The 12126-nt window shown below is 45.1% G+C and overlaps 1 protein-coding gene across 2 annotated transcripts; it reads left to right on the top strand.

The window, feature by feature from the left end:
• The first annotated feature begins 4180 nt into the window (after positions 1–4180).
• Positions 4181–7850, top strand: LOC135573390 (uncharacterized). 2 transcript variants are annotated; one of them, XM_065022568.1, is made up of 11 exons: positions 4181–4562; positions 4843–4913; positions 5001–5177; positions 5268–5329; positions 5412–5498; positions 5586–5627; positions 5696–5867; positions 5947–6624; positions 6694–6809; positions 6906–7017; positions 7112–7850. In XM_065022568.1, exons 1-7 carry the CDS (start codon positions 4405–4407, stop codon positions 5828–5830), a joined length of 732 nt encoding a protein of 243 aa, XP_064878640.1. In that variant the 5' UTR covers positions 4181–4404; the 3' UTR covers positions 5831–5867; positions 5947–6624; positions 6694–6809; positions 6906–7017; positions 7112–7850. The 2 variants fall into 2 exon arrangements, with proteins under 2 accessions (XP_064878640.1, XP_064878639.1); XM_065022567.1 differs by lacking the exon at positions 6694–6809.
• Positions 7851–12126: the final 4276 nt, after the last annotated feature.

Genomic DNA, 12126 nt, shown 5'->3' with positions numbered 1-12126 from the left:
GCTATTAGCAGGCCAAAAGGAGGCTACTTGAAAAGTGCAAAATAGTTAATATGACCGTGGGTTTTCAGTGAATTTATGTAAATCATGAGGTTCATTTGCATTTCCTGAGGTTCTGGAAAATTCTCAGCAACTAAAGAGTGATAAAATTACGATCCTACACCTGTAATGGAATATTCCGTAGCTGACTGTTGAATGATGTGTTGTCTCATGATGTGTTGCATATGATATGATTGAAGGAACAGACAGGGATTATCTGGGAACACAAACAGGGATGAGAAGCTTGAGTAGTGGCCACTGGCCAGTCTCACATACTGACCAGCTGTCAGAGATTCACAGTGGGAAAAGGAATGAATGTAATGTGTCTTTCTGTAGAGAAGGTGCAAAGATTTTACGCTCCCCTGGCCCTGTTAAAATCAGAATAGGCTCTTTGCATGTAGCTCACTCCTCTCCCTTCTCATGTGTTTTAAGGGGAAAGATGTGTTTTTTTTGGTAAGATTAATATTATTCCCAGAGTTCTACTGAAGGAGAATTACCCCTCAAAGCTAGTAATCTTTCCCTGAGGTTTGCCCAGCTTGCTGACTGACACCCTGCCAGACATTTGGAGCTAATTCTCCACCTATTGAGATGGAAAATTGGGGAAGGGGATCGTAACTCACAGGCAGAGAAGTGAGAAGGGAGTGTGAGTGCAAACAATGTGAGGAATCAAGTTGGTGGAAAACATAATAACTCATGTTAGCTGTGTGGAATGAGAGAAATGGTGTGAAAACAGGAGAGAGGACAACCAGAGGTAGGACATGACTGATGACTGGATGTGATGTGAGCTTGTTGCTCCAGAAGGGCAAACCAAGCTGATTGATTGGCTAGTGTTTCACAGGGGCCCCCGGCCCATTTGCCTATGCTTCTTTTCTGGAGTGAGAGACTTTTCCAAAGTGACAGAAAGATAATGACAGAGTGCTGAAGTTGATGAGTCCGCTAGTGAGAGAACAAACACCCCCTCCCAAAAGAGGAAGATTCAGACTAAGAGGAAGAGATCAGCATAATCCCCTAATGTTGGTATTTATATGATTTAGATCAGACAAAATGTGTATAATCTGAATGCTTCCATTTTAACACTCTCCTACCCCATAGCGGCACATTAGTTAATACGATACAGGGAGTCACATGCAATATCACACGAAAGGGCTCTGACCTAAAATGATCTTATCATACAATATGCTCTGCATTATAAAGTTTTTAAAAACACCACCTGATATTTCAGCATGTGACCAATACACATTAATAGGTACACACTAACCCACTCATATGCACTTGCAGGTCATGTTGAGAATCCGACTTCATACCATTTACAGACTATTGACTGTCCATGACTTAGAGCTTTGAAATAGCTCTCCCCACTGGGAACAGACTACAATGCAACATCTATTCCACATTGTTTTAACGTAATTTCATTAAACTGACATGGAAACAATGTTGATTCAACCAGTGTGTGCCCAGTGGGAAGAAAAATAAAGAAAAACTAAAAGTGTGTCTTTACTATGTATTTATTTACCCCATGTTGCTCCTCTGTATGCTCTCCTGGGGATGCTTTCTATCTGATTTATGGAGGTGTACCATTACAAAGTGTATTCAAATGTATTCCAGGGCCCCATACATTTACATCAAATGGTTTTTCCTTGCTGACATTTCTCCCCCACCTTTTATTCCTGTAGAATAATTATTCATAAAGGTCCTAGAAAAGCATTTACCCTGGAATAGTGGTGACATGAAAGAAATCTGAAAGTCGTAGTGGTTTGGGTATGTTAGAGTAGTTCAAATCTCTCCTGATTAGTGTATGGCAGTTCTTTTAGAGTGGGCTGCAGCGTGCCAGTTCTGCCTCAGCTGGCCACGGAAACATTGCTTCACTGTTGGAAACACCAGGGCTTTTCTTCATTTAGTTAAGTGGGATTTGCTGTTTCCAAAACGATTGTCCTACATCCATCAGGTGGGTTATTGATAGATTGAAAACTAAGCAGGTGACCCTCTTTTACATTGCACATTAATCACATCAATGCACTGAGGAAAATATAACATTTCCTCATACTAATGTATTTATTTCAATCTTTTTTTTCAGGGGACGTGGTTGTTGGCTGGACAGTTGGCAGATAGCAGGGCTTTTTTAAAGGAGGAGACCTATTCATGAGTTGCTTCCACATTGCACTCTGTCTCTCACTGTGTTCCTTTGAACCTGCTTCAAACAATAGTCAGTGCGGACTGCCGACTACAGTGTGAGCTTTGATCCATGCCAGCCATGTGGATGGCATATGCCAGGGATGGTCAAAAATCTGAACTCATCATGAGGGGCTGCAGTTCAGCGTGGGTCTGCGTACAACTGCTGATAGACAACATTTGAAATTCCACCATGTGTATTCTACTATTCTAACTCGCAACAATAGCTTGAGACCCCGACTGAGTAAGAAAAACATAATAAATAATTCATTATTATTACTATATATCCATTCCTCCGAGGACCTTCAAAAAAGCCCTGTTATCTGCCAACTGTCCAAATTCCGCCAGGTGCCCATCCCAGGCATATGCTAACATTATGATGTAAAGAAGCTGAGTGGACGTTTCCATAAGGGGACCAGTAACTCTTGGTCATTTCCCCACACTAGGGCTTTGATCTGAGGGTGGTGGTGGTGGGGGTACAGTCTGAGGCAAAGGGGAGAATGGAAACATTTCAGAGGCAAGCAGTGTTGTTGACAGTAACCACATGAAAAGAGGCTATGTAGATGGACACCTACCCTCAGCCATTAAAGAATAACAGTAAATCCTCCTCCAGACGAGATGTGGTGAATCATGGTCACTCTCTGGCTGATCACAACTAGGTTTATTTTCCTCCATTGAGTGGACTTTACTAACCCCAATCCTCTCCAGTCTGCCATCCTGCAATGGCCTGTCACTTGTTTAAAGAGCCTATAATCGAAGTCAGCCATTCATGAGCCATCATACCCATACTCACCGCAACCAAAATGAAACACTTTCCAAGCATTTAAGTAAAGAATAAATAGTACTGCCTTGCTATTATTATGTGACTGTGCTTTTTCCTTTGAAAGAAAAACACATTGACTAATCCTCCTCCCTGTTCGTGTATGAAAAGGTTATTTGAACAAATACGTTGAGCAAGACATTTGGATTCCAGACCCATCAAAGCTCCGTATGTGGGTGGCCATGGGTCGCTTGAAAGCATCACACTTACAGTATTTGTACTCTCTGACCCTGCACAGAGGTAACACATGTAAGAGCAGCAACAGCAGCAGGGAGGTCGGCCTGACATCTTTATCATAATAGCCCTAAATACCCCCATTAGAGCAGCGACCCAGTATCTTCAATAACACTAGTCATCTCTGGTTGCACCGCTGCATCTAATTGCCTGCCCCTTTATTTTGAAAGATTGCCTGGCTTGAACACGGCTCCCCCGGCTGGCCCTCCCCATTCCCTGCCCAGCAAAGCATATCGTCATCACAGCCTGCACAGAGCCCCTGCCTCCATGGTCCTGGATAATTAAATGTGTAGCTTAACAGCTTAATGGAAACAGAAATTGGTGAGGTGCGGTATAGTTACTCAGGCAGGACTCTTTAGAGTGGTGCTGTGAGCTGGACTGGGTTCGTCCCACTCTCTGCTCTGGCCTGACTGAGTGGGGAGAGCGATACAATGATAGGGAGTAGAATGGCAAGCAGAGAGAGAGCTTTTATGGGGGATTGGTTCCATATGATAATGAGCCCCATATGCTGATAGTGGAGGAGTTTTGCTGAATTCTCCCAGATCTCCAACATCCCAGTGATGGGCTGGCATTCCCATCAGCTGTCCCCAATGTCCTCATCTTCAAAGGGCTCCTCCATCCTTACATCTGCATGGGATTTACACTCCAGGCTATACACAGCCATGTCGGTGCCTGAGTGGGACGGGACACCCAAACAAACACAACAACAACAAACTACTGCCTATGTTATGGATATGCTGTGTTTGACATTTAAGTCTTTTAGTGTTTTGCATGATGCATATGCTCCTCTGTTTAATTAGAGCAGTGCAGGATGGGAGGTATTGTTTTTGTGTCTTTGTGTTGTGTACCATGGAGGGAGGCATCAAGGACAATTGCATTAATGAACACCTGGAGGAGAGAGAACAGCTTGTGTGTCTCCTGGGGCCTGTTGCACAAAAGTAGAATTAAGACATCCGGGATAAATGACTCAGCTGAGCTCAATGAAGCCAAAACATGTGCGTCCAGGCTTAATTGGTTGCACAAAGACCAAGCCAGGATGAGCAGACACGGATTCATTAAGCCAGGTGAAACCAATCCTGGATAGGTGCGCGCTCACGGCTCACTCAAATAGACCCCGCCACAGATCACAGATTAACTGATTTACCATGGCAACTAGAGCCGCGTACTTTTCCCCGTCGGAAGCACAAATCCTCATGGAGGCATACGAGGAGGTAAAAGATATAATTAAGAAGAAAGGCAACACCGCCACAGTGATAAAGCAAAGAGAAAAAGCGTGGCAAAGTATTGCAGACCGCCTGAATGCGTAAGTAGTGCACAATTACACACTCACCGCTCCGCTGAAACATCACAATTACAATTCAAATATTTAATTCACATCTCCAAAAATGCAGTTGTACTGTAATTATGAAACGGTTAAATTTTTAATTGAAATGCACTGCAGATATGAGTGAAATTGTGTAAAGTAACTCCATCACACTGTATAAAGCTATGATACATTTTTTGATATTTTTACTGAAAACAAGACAAAAATACCAAGTAAGTTTTTGCAGTGTGTGTGTGTGTGTGTGTGTGTGTGTGTGTAGATTAAACATGAACGGGCCAAAACGGACATGGCACCAGGTCAAAATCAAATACAAGAACATTCTGCAGAATGGTATGGTCCCTGACTAATATTTAACAAAGCACAAACATATATTGTACCCAGAAGGTGCCTGCTCACACATTGTCTGTACTGTTTTAGCAGTGAAAAAGAATACCCACAGACAAGGCACGGGTGGTGGGTCACCAAAGGCTGACCTTACCCCAGCAGAGGACATGGCCTTGGAGCTAAATAAAGGCAGGCCCGTCTTAGAGGGGATCCCTGGGGGGAAAGAGACGAGCATAGGTTCCTCCCAAGATGCCACCCGCTTCATTCAAGGTATGTCCTTCCATCTCTACATGGGATACAACCACATTCATATTGAATCAATTTGGACTGTCTGACTTTGGTTTACCTATTGCCTTGCAGTGCCTGGCAGCACTGTGTTCCTGTTAGAGCCACCAGCACAAGCACCAGACGATGCTGATCCAGTGAGTACTCCATCAAAGGCATACTGTAGGCCTGGCATGTCTTGTCTACTAGCTTCAATATGAATCCGATTAAATGTGATAGGGTGAAGGCCCCAGTGCAGCAGCAACAGCACATGATGGAGACGATGATGAGGAGGAGACCATCTCTCTGGATTCCAGAAGGCATGAGGTATCATGTTAAGACTGTGAAAGTACTATTTACTCTACAATGGTGAGGAGTCCTCATCAAAATCAAAAAATCTAATTTCTTTTACAGGACCCAGATGCTATACAGTGGGAAAACCAGCCTGGCAACATAGTGCGTATTAATAAAAGGACACCACATCCTGCCAAATTCCAGCTGCGCTAATTGTATTGTGTTCACAGAGCTCACAAGCTATCAGAAAGTTGTATGGCAACCACCTCCGGCGCCAAATAGAACTGGCAGACATAGACATTCAGTACAAGAAGAAAAAGATGGAAAATCTTGCACTGGAGTCCGAAATAAAAGAGGACAATTAGGAAACTGGACCTTGAAATAAAAAAACTTGAGAGGGAGGTGAGATATGCCTTCAATGTACACTGTATGCTAACTGTAACACAAATGTATTAATCATTATTTTTCTTTCCTCCCCCAGCTCCAAGAAGATGACACAGCTCAAAATAAAAAATTAGGTATATTCTCGTAAAGTCAAGTGAGCCATGACATATGAGCTCTTATTGTGAGCACACAGGACGGTGGCATCTTTCTAAGGTTTTTTTTATTTTCCCAGCAATCAGTACAACCAAGGCATCGCCCTCTTTTGCCCACCCCCCCAGCACCAGGTGTGGCCACTAGCCTATATGAAGGCCCAAAATTGTGTGTTCCTTTCTGCTCTGACAATGGCATGCCCATTCGTGCGAGATGTGGTGGATGAAGAAGCACTTGTGCTGAGGAGAGCCTTCAGGCGAGAAAGGGTCTTCAGGGACCGGTTGGACCCACTGGCCTTCCCTGATGACCATCTATATGAAAGATACAGGTTTTCTGCAGATGGCATCAGGTATCTATGCAGACTACTGGGTCCCAGGATTAAGCACCGCACTGCACGGAGCCATGCACTGAGTGTGGAGCAAATGGTTTGTGTGGCCTTGCGCTTTTTTTGCTAGTGGAGCCTTCCTGTACTCAGTGGGGGATGCAGAACAGCTGAACAAGGCCACAATTTGCCGGACAATAAGGAGTGTGTGTCTGGCTATCAAAGCATTAGCAGATGTCTTCATCTCCTTCCCTGGCCACAGAAGACTCTGTGACATCAAAGAGGAGTTCTATAGGATTGCAGGTAAGAGGATCTACAAATTACAGGACAACTGTTAACACATAGTAGGATACTCATTACTTTGTGTGACAGGTTTCCCCAATGTCATTGGTGCAGTGGACTGCACACACATAAGGATAAAAGCCCCCTCAGGTGCCCATGAGGCCGATTTTGTGAATAGGAAATCCTTTCACAGCATTAATGTTCAGGTGAACATAACTTTTTGATATTGTCCATTGACGAACACTCTGCATTGCCAGTGATGTGCATTGATTGGTGTAATATTCCTCATCTTATGATTTCAGATGGTCTGCAATGCTGACTGTGTGATCAGCAATGTTGTGGCAAAATGGCCTGGCTCAGTCCATGACTCCAGAATCTTTCGGGCCTCTGAAATCTATCAGTGCCTATCACAAGGTAAGCCACACAACCCCTATTTATAACCATCATGGCTGTGTCAAGAATATCACTGTGTTTATGAGGTAGTAATGATGAGATTTTGTGTTGACAGGTGAATTCTCTGGTGTGTTGCTGGGAGACAGGGGGTATGGCTGCCAGCCTTTTCTCCCGACACCTTTCACAGACCCCCAGGAAGCACAGCAGGCCTACAACCATGCCCATGCCAGGACCAGGGCCAGAGTTGAAATGACCTTTGGCCTCCTGAAGGCACGCTTTCACTGCCTTCACAAATTAAGGGTCAGCCCTGTTAGGGCATGTGATATTACTGTGGCTTGTGCTGTCCTCCACAATGTGGCCTGCCTGAGGAAGGAGAGGGCCCCCAGAGTGCCACCATCCATGGACTGGGACAATCCGGCTATCTTCCCTGATGACGACAGTGGTCGGCTGCTGAGGGACCAATATGTGTTGAATTATTTTAGTTAGTATGTGTGCTTTCAATTTGGGTTTTTGGGTTCGTTTTTTGACGAATTTGGCCTCTTATGATGTTTGTGCGGTATACTGTGTGTAATACAAGGCTGCAGGGAGGCTACTGCATCCATTCATTTGTCTGTTCAGTTGATGTGTATGGATTTGTCCTGCATTTATTTTAGTGTGCAGACATGCAGGGTGTGTTATATACAGACCTTTGAATGTGTATGTATCATTTTGTATAATATGCTTGGATTCTGTGCTTTCCATCTTGTAGAGTCACTGTGACTTCAGTTTCGAAAGGAGCTGATGGTTTACCTGCTTTGTTTTGTCCTTATTCAATAAAGGAACATAATGTTACACATTGTGTTTTTATATTCATATGGAATGTGTATTTGTTTATATGACAGAGTACTAGGGCCACACTGAAGAAAAAGGATAAAGTCATAAATTTATGAGGCTGGTTCTTTCTGCAGAAAAGCTACATATTGTTTTTACAGTTTTGATACTTATGACAATGTGATACTTAATATTCTGGCACATCAGCATGTCTTTGTTTATGAAACCATACTGAAGTACAATTTCACGAAATGCCCCACATCTGTCATTTTAACAACTGTCCTCCTTTAAAACAACTGGTTACAATATTATGACTTGTGTTTTTTTTCCCCTCTGTGGCCCTAATATTCTATCATTTTATATATAGCCTTATAGTCTATGGGAAACTGTAAATTATCTAATGATAGCAACATCTAAAAATCATTTTTTATCCAAAATCATTGAAATTAATGATCACAAACGTTTAAATAATAACAGTGGGTCTAGTTATATGTGATAACAATGTATAGTGAGCAGTGAAATAACTATTGGTTTCCATTTGTGGTGACTGCTGACTGACATTAGGGATGAGATTAAATAGATCCTGGAATTTAGCCTGGTCTGGAGCAGGCTAGCTCCACAGAATAAATCTCCATGGTAATTTATACCATAACATATCCTCCTGCCCCCTATCCATCTTTAGTGCAACCGGATTACGGATCAATTGAGCCAGGATCACCAAGATATCCTGGCTTAATCCCTTATCCTAGTTTTGTGCAACAGGCCCCTGGTTAGGGTGACCTCCAGCAGGGCACAGACTCCTTCACTGAGCCAGATGATGTGACTGATGGAGGGGGAGAGTCTTGTCAGATCTGGGGCACTCCCAGGAGCTGCAGTTTGTCTCCGCTGACAACAGCTAGCACCCACCAAAGGGCCCTGCACCCATCCAACACAGCAGCTCTAGTGGGGAAAGAGGATGTGCACTCCTGTCCTGTCCTATCCTGTCCTATTCTCCTGCTCTCTCGGTTTCTTCTTTCCTTTTCTCTGCTCTTTTCTTCCCCCTCTCAAAAATGGCAAAGCAATCAGTCCAACTCTGAGGGATGTAAGGTACGTACAGACATGGACATATGTGAGTTGTGTGTGTAACGAAATGGTTGCGTCTGTGATGAGTTTTGTTCGGATAGTGTCCAATACTTAGATACGTACGATCATTATCGGGGGGGGGGGGGGCGTAATGAAATGTTTGGATGTTTTGTCAATTGAACTTGAATCATATATGGTTGTTTTGTGAATGGCAGAGGAACAAATAGGGAAATATAAAGAGAGATGTCCTCTGTGACATATGGATTCAACAGGATGCACATGGACCCACTGAGACTAGATGGAGTTGGATTTTGGCCAAGTATGGCATGCTTGGAATCTATGTCTATGATCCACAACAACAATGGAGTGATGCAATGGACGGAGGAGTTGTTCCACTGGAGGGCAGACCTGTAATAACGGGGACTCTGTGTTGTTCTGTGTCCTTTGTCCTTTTAGTATTCCTGTCCCCAAATATGGTCAAGTTATCTCACTTTGCCTGTGGCCCACATATCTGCACAGAATATTACTTTTAAATGCAAAAGCTTCAGAGAATACTTTCACATCAACAGAAGAATTTATCAAAAGTCTGAAACCTCAGTCCAACTCTGAGTTCTGGACTGAATACAGCCCCATACAAGTAGTGTTAGCCTGTTGATTTGAAATCTGGTACAATGGTCCTCTGTGGAGGCTCTAAGCACACAGGACTCATTACACTGGAACATTTCTGCTTTTGCTTTCTGCTGGAGAAAAACAAACATGCTTGGAAAAGTCATTGGAGCAGCATACCTAAGCATCCCTGTGATTTAAAAATATATAGATTCTGGTTTAGTTCGACCCATTTGGCCACAGCGAGCCAAACACAGTCTGGAATGGAGCAGGACGGATGAACTGTAGGTGTTGAGACTGAGACAATTGTTCTGCATTGAATTATGCTGAGCTTCCAAGTAAGCCCCAAGTTCTCCTGACAATCTTGTGGAGGCACAGCCAGACATTCACCTCAAACTATCTGCTGGTAACCATGAAGTTGTTTGAATTAGACATGCCTTGAAATGATTTCCAAGGAGATAAGACGATTACTATGTGGGCGGAAGATGTCTTTCATTCTGCAATACATTTCTTTCTTCTCCTTCGTGTACTCTGATTGAATGTTAATGTAAACATACAGGGGGGAATAGCTGCTGAACGTCCCCCTGTCCATGTCCCTGCTCAAGGCCCCCAGCAGTGCCTGGTGGGACAGTTTTGCCACTGTTGCAGCTGCCATGTTTACCACCATCCACCTCAGGCTCTTTCCACTGAGAGGGAGAGGCAGAGGGAGAAGGAGAAAGGTAGGGGAAGTGGGATTGGGAGATGGAGAGGGAGAGCGGAGAGGAGGAGAAAGGTAGAGGGAGAGGGGGAGAGAGGGAAAGGGAGAGGGGGAGAGAGGGAAAGGGAGAGAGGGAGAGGGAAAGGGAGAGAGGGAGAGGGAGAGAGAGGGAGAGAGGGAGGGAGGGAGAGAGGGAGAGAGAGAGCTGGCTGGCTGGGGTGCAGCAGTGGTAATCCCACCTGGATGTGGCATTTGTAAAAAACAACCTACGGGCGTTGCTGTAGGGCTGCCATCCTCCACCATCTCACTCTCTGTGTTCCCCCTGAAGCCCCTTCCCCACATACGTCTCTTTACAAGCTCACTGAACAGCCCCTGATTTGTCCATTGAGGATTAATGCCATATATGTTGTGGTTTCTGGTCTCACTCCATTGGTAACATGTGAGATGGGTGTTTTCACTGGAACGCCTCACAGTGCTGCAGCCCTGCTTCATGGTCTCGGTCTTTCCTCCCTCTCAGTCACAGGGAGTGCATGAGCAGTTCCAGATATTCAGGGAATTAAATGGCTCATTGCTGCCGTTTCTCATCAAATGTTTTAGTGCCAAACGGCTGCGTTTCCATAGCGCTGGGCTGTGTTTACTGTGACGTGCTATGGCGGGGTCTCTTTGGTATGGAGGGTCTTAGTGTGCAGCAGTGGAGGGTATTTCAGTCCCCGTCTGGAGTTGTGGAGCTTATTTCTCTATCTCTCCTCATCTCTCCTCCCACCTGCTCTCATTGCTGTTCTGTTCCTTGGCTGGGCTGGGTGCCTGCCTGTGCTCCGGTGCTCCTGGCCCTCCTCTCAGACAGATGAGGGCTAATTGAAGGGGAAGGCTGCTCTCCGATGATCTGCTCTGACAGCAGTGTCTTGCCAGAGGTGGGTGTGCCACCCCATGCTGGGAGTTTTCACAGTGAAATAACAAAAAACACAGGCAGTCAGCCAAAGAAGCCAGATGAGTTTTGGAGAGGGAGGGAGGGAGGGAGGGAGGGAGGGAGAGGGAAAACCCCCTTCTGTCTGTCGTATTACACTGGGAAGGAGAACTGTATCAGTGTTACGTGGCAGTCAGAGGCCCATGTACGTATCCATTCCATTAAAGGTTAGAGTTCAACAAAACAGCATATTCCCTTCAAGGTGCGAGGAGCTTTAATCACATGGATCTCCATCAGTCCCAAATATTTCCCATCCTGACCCGTTCCCACTGCTGATGTAATAGGCCCTAAGCATATACAGTAGGTTAATCAGTATCATGAGCTCTTAGTCCCGGACGGGGTGCAGCCTCTTTTTGGAGCTGGGTGCTGTTTGCTTGGCCCACATGCAGGCCCAGGCCCGGCTCGATGCCCGTGTCAGTGGTGTCAGGAAAGTGTGAATGGATGCACCCAGACAAGCTGGGACCCCTCAGCGGTGCCCCAGTGGACAGCTGTGATTACTGCTGACAATAATTGATGGTCCCCCCCGAATTAAAACATGAGAGCGCAGGAGATAGGGTGTCGGGTGGAATAGGCACCACCTTAAGATATAAGCTGGGGCCACAGCTGCTGTTGGGAGCAGAACTCCTGCCAAGCGCTGCATGCCTTCTGCCCCTCTAGTCAGAGGGGCTTTCACTCTCTCCTCCTTCTTCCCCTCTCCTCTCTTTCCTTTCCTTCTCCATGACTTGTTTTCCTTTGACCCCGTTATCACTGATATTCTTCAGTGCTTCTGCATAGTCTCACCATCTACCAGTCATCCCTGTAGTGCTGTGTGTTTTGTGTTTGGTCCGGTTAAATGTGTGCTGTGAACAACATCTTTGGTTGCACCACACAGCAGCCCAGCTACCTGGTGTGAGGGCACACTCATGACATTTGGATCAATGTCTCAGTTGGTAGAAATATGTGGCTCAGGTTTTTGCTGACTGCAACAGCCACGGAGTTAGTGGAACAATGA

The sequence above is a fragment of the Oncorhynchus nerka genome, linkage group LG9a (genome assembly GCF_034236695.1).
Source record: "Oncorhynchus nerka isolate Pitt River linkage group LG9a, Oner_Uvic_2.0, whole genome shotgun sequence".
Taxonomy (NCBI): Eukaryota; Metazoa; Chordata; class Actinopteri; order Salmoniformes; family Salmonidae; genus Oncorhynchus; species Oncorhynchus nerka.
The sequence above is the reverse complement of the archived record's forward strand: the minus strand, read 5'-3'. Positions and strand labels throughout refer to the sequence as shown.

Bases quoted from the DNA above. Each gene is read 5' to 3' on its own strand.
- LOC135573390 (XM_065022567.1), top strand. From the start codon at position 4,405: ATGGCAACTAGAGCCGCGTACTTTTCCCCGTCGGAAGCACAAATCCTC. The intron at 4,914-5,000 runs GTATGGTCCCTG...GTACTGTTTTAG, and splicing joins CAAGAACATTCTGCAGAATG to CAGTGAAAAAGAATACCCAC. The intron at 5,330-5,411 runs GTGAGTACTCCA...TAAATGTGATAG, and splicing joins CACCAGACGATGCTGATCCA to GGTGAAGGCCCCAGTGCAGC.